We start from the raw sequence: 3,673 nt of genomic DNA, 5'->3' as shown, positions 1-3,673 counted from the left end.
GATAATAAGCCAATAATGTAAATGGACAAATCATGAACGGATTACTTACATGAAGATGCAGAGAAAGTGTAACAAAGAGAATAAAAACTCCAAGGAAAATAGCAAATTACAACAATCTTAAAAGAGCTGCCAATTAGTTAGGATCCAAGATTTTTCTTCTCTGACTTCTTTTTTTCTTCTTGGGCAGCAAAAGTATACATCCAAGAGTAATGCACTTGCATATATAATGAACTACTAGTGTGCAGCATCTTCCTCCTCACAGAACTTTGTATATTCCTTAGCACCCAACAATGATTCTAACTCTGAGGGATTGCTTGGCTTCACCTTGATCATCCATCCTTCTTCATATGGGCTTGTGTTGATCTTCATATGAAGAAAAAAGAAAAGAATAAAAGAGTGACAAGCGAATGTGAATGTGAATGTGAATGAAAATATAAGAGAGTGACACAGCCAAAACATGACAAATTATCTTGAAAGTTGAATTTAAAAAGAAGTGGTGTTTTAGATGTCTGTTAATGATTGAATTACAAAAATCATCATTTATTAAACAGGAGAAGCAACAAAGAGAATAGCATTTATTCATGCTGTTTGCTTGCAAGGAAAACAGAGAAAAATGGAGAGAAAATAATGAGCTAGAATGGAAGAATTACCAAGCCAGGTTTTCCAGTAAGGTTGGAGTTAACCTCAACAACCTCACCAGAGATTGGGGAATTTATATCACTGCTGGCTTTGACACTCTCCACAGCTCCAAAGCTGCTACCACCGGAGACAGACACACCAGTTTCTGGGAGATCCACAAACACAACTTCTCCAAGATGGTCCTGAAATCCAAATTGTAAAACACCTTTGTTAATCACTTTGGACTTGGAATTTCAAAAATGTTATTTTTTTCTGGCCAAACTAGTACAAAATATAATGTTTTCACATTTATGTACCAACCAAGTTGTTAGAATTTTAGAAATGTTGATTTCCATTTATAGCAAACAAGTGGAAAGGTAAACTGTTTTCCCATTTATGTGCCAGCCAAGTGCAGAGTACCTAATAAAAGAGTAATATAAACAAGTTCCCACAAAACAATTCAAGGCTTAGTCTACTTTTACTCCCAACTGAAAATGAAACAATGGTTTAGATAAATAAATAAAAAAAAATAATAATAAGATGAAGAAGAAACATTGGCCAGAGAATGAGAGTTTGAGGTGGGGGGCAAGAGTTAATTTTCTTTGGACATTTTTCAGTACTATACTCACAAGTGTCACCAAATATCCCCAAAACAAAACTGAATGAAAAACTTTGGGGAATCATAGTTCTTAAAATGAGATTATTTGACAGTACAAACTAAAGAGAGATGAAAAAACATGAAAATCTACATTATACTAACCTGAGCATGGTCAGTAATGCCAATTGTAGCCACTGAGCCTTCATGTTTCACCCACTCATGTGAAGTTGCATATTTCAAACCATCCAAAACTACAGAATTTCCAACAAATTAAATAAACTAAAGAGTGCCCAATTTCCATTTGCACTTATAGAAATCAAACAAGACGTTAAACCCACAAACAATATCATAAAAGTAAAATAAAATAAAAAATTAATATGAGACACCATTGTTTGTTCGATTCCTTGTTGTGGGAAGGAAACATGTTTTGGTATGATGTGGATATAAAAAAATGTAGAGAAAACCCAATAGAGTAAAAGCAAAAGAGTACCCGTTGAGAAGCATCTAGAGAGAGAAAATGCAGGGGAGAGATGAGCTTTGGAAGCACAAGAGATTTTGAGAGCATTGGCTGTAGAAGAAGCCCACATTCTCAGTGCCATTTCTCTCGTTCTTTTACTTAATCTCTCTCTCGTTTTGAGTACAAAGGGAAATGTTGAAGAGACGATGAGTTTATATGATCGCTTGGTTTTATCTTGGATGAATGGTGAGCAGCGAAAGCCTCATCCTATGACCTCTCCAATGCCAGAGACCCTATTTTTATTAATAAATGTCTTTTTTTTAAATAACATTTTTTCCACTGTACATATTTCAAAAAATAAAGTTACCATATTTCCTAGCTGATATTTTTTTCAAAAAAGAAAGAAAAAATTATATGTGATTATTCACGACTTTTTTTTTACTTGAAAGTACTGCATTTAATGGGGGGAAATGGACGAAAAAAAAACAATAGAAAAGTTAGCAACTCTTCAAACGACATAAAATACAAAATACTTTGAGGAAAAAAAAGACATAAAATACAAAATAATATTATTTACTAAATAAGATTATATTATTACAATAGTTCATTTAATTAACTAGTTAACACTAATAATTTAAGATTAAATTTATTTTAACTATATCATGCATGCATTAAGTAAGAATAACTTTATTTTAGACAAAAAAAACCATGCTATAAATGTTAATACAGATGATTAATTAAGTGATTTTTTGTATTGTATACATCTTTTATTTTGAATATTAACATAATATGAATATAAAATCATACAAATAAAACTTAAATATTATATAATAAAAAAACAAAGAAAATGCAAAATGACAAAATAAGATTTTTTTTTTTACTCCAATTGAAGTAAAATGTCAAAATGAAGCTGGGTGGATATGCTCTAAGAGCATACACCGACAAAAGAAAACAGAATTCTTAAGTTCTTTTGGTACATGAATTAGGATTAGAATAAAGGTTATTTCTCATTGTTTCATATTTGGTGTTAAATTTAGATAATTATTATAAACTCTCCAAATTGTCTCTTTTGTGAAATTATTTATCACAATCAAAATTCTAGGATTACTAAATTTTTTATTTAGGTCACACATCAATCGCAAATTTCAAATTACAAAGACCATATATTTAAAGTTATTTTATTTTTTATGATTAAGAAAAAAAATATAATAAAAATATTAATATTTACATAATTAATATTTTCAAATTAATCTTTAAAATTATAATATTTATTTAATCAAATACTACTTTAAACATATTCCAACATTAAAATTTATAGCAGTCTCATGCTCATCTACTATGAGTGAGTGCAGAAAAAAGTAAAAGATAATTGTATGCATCTAATTAATGCATGTGTTTGGTTTTGTTATTTTTATTGTTTTCTCATTAACTCTTCTGATGAATACTAGATGGCTGCAGGTGCTATCCATGTGCTCATTTTGTAATTTTAACATTAATTTAAATACTAATTTTATATGTTTCTTTCCAAAAAAAAATTAAGAAATAAAACATCCATTAAGAAAAAGCGTTTAGTAGAAGAGGATTTGAAGATAAACAAAGTAGAATAGGACCATTCCAAACCAATTCACTTTCTAAATCCTAAATCTACTTGAGATAATGCATGAACTAAAATATTAGGCCTTGATTGGTTCAAGATTCAAAAATTGCAATTTTGAAATAAAAATTTGAATTTAGTGACTGAAAATTTGATTAGCTAATGGTCTTTTTTGTTTTGTTTTCAAAATTGTATTTAAAAAATGAGAACAAAAAACAGTTTTTATAGTTTTCAAAAACCAAATGGTGTTTGGTTAATGTTTTCTAAAAATAATTTTTTGTTTTATTTTTTTAAAAATAAATTAATTAAAAAATTAATAAATATATTTACAAATAAAAAAATCATTTAAAAGTTTGTAATAAATAATAAAATAAAGTAATGTGAAAGAAAAAATGATGAAAAATAA

General features: G+C 28.6%; 1 protein-coding gene across 1 annotated transcript; it reads right to left on the bottom strand.

Annotated features, from left to right (window-relative positions):
- Nucleotides 1-1,959, bottom strand: LOC133777942 (glycine cleavage system H protein, mitochondrial). Its single transcript, XM_062217705.1, has 4 exons — nucleotides 1,707-1,959; nucleotides 1,379-1,467; nucleotides 651-821; nucleotides 1-363 (listed from the first exon to the last, which is right to left on the bottom strand). Exons 1-4 carry the CDS (start codon nucleotides 1,813-1,815, stop codon nucleotides 235-237), a joined length of 498 nt encoding a protein of 165 aa, XP_062073689.1. The 5' UTR covers nucleotides 1,816-1,959; the 3' UTR covers nucleotides 1-234.
- Nucleotides 1,960-3,673: the final 1,714 nt, after the last annotated feature.

This window comes from Humulus lupulus, chromosome 5, assembly GCF_963169125.1.
Source record: "Humulus lupulus chromosome 5, drHumLupu1.1, whole genome shotgun sequence".
Taxonomy (NCBI): domain Eukaryota; kingdom Viridiplantae; phylum Streptophyta; class Magnoliopsida; order Rosales; family Cannabaceae; genus Humulus; species Humulus lupulus.
This window is presented reverse-complemented; position numbering and strand designations above follow the sequence as displayed.

Coding starts and splice junctions, on each gene's coding strand:
- LOC133777942 (XM_062217705.1), bottom strand. CDS start 1,815: ATGGCACTGAGAATGTGGGCTTCTTCTACAGCCAATGCTCTCAAAATC. Junction 822..1,378: donor GCATTACTGACCATGCTCAG/GTTAGTATAATG, acceptor TTTGGATTTCAG/GACCATCTTGGAGAAGTTGT. Junction 364..650: donor TTACTGGAAAACCTGGCTTG/GTAATTCTTCCA, acceptor CTTCATATGAAG/ATCAACACAAGCCCATATGA.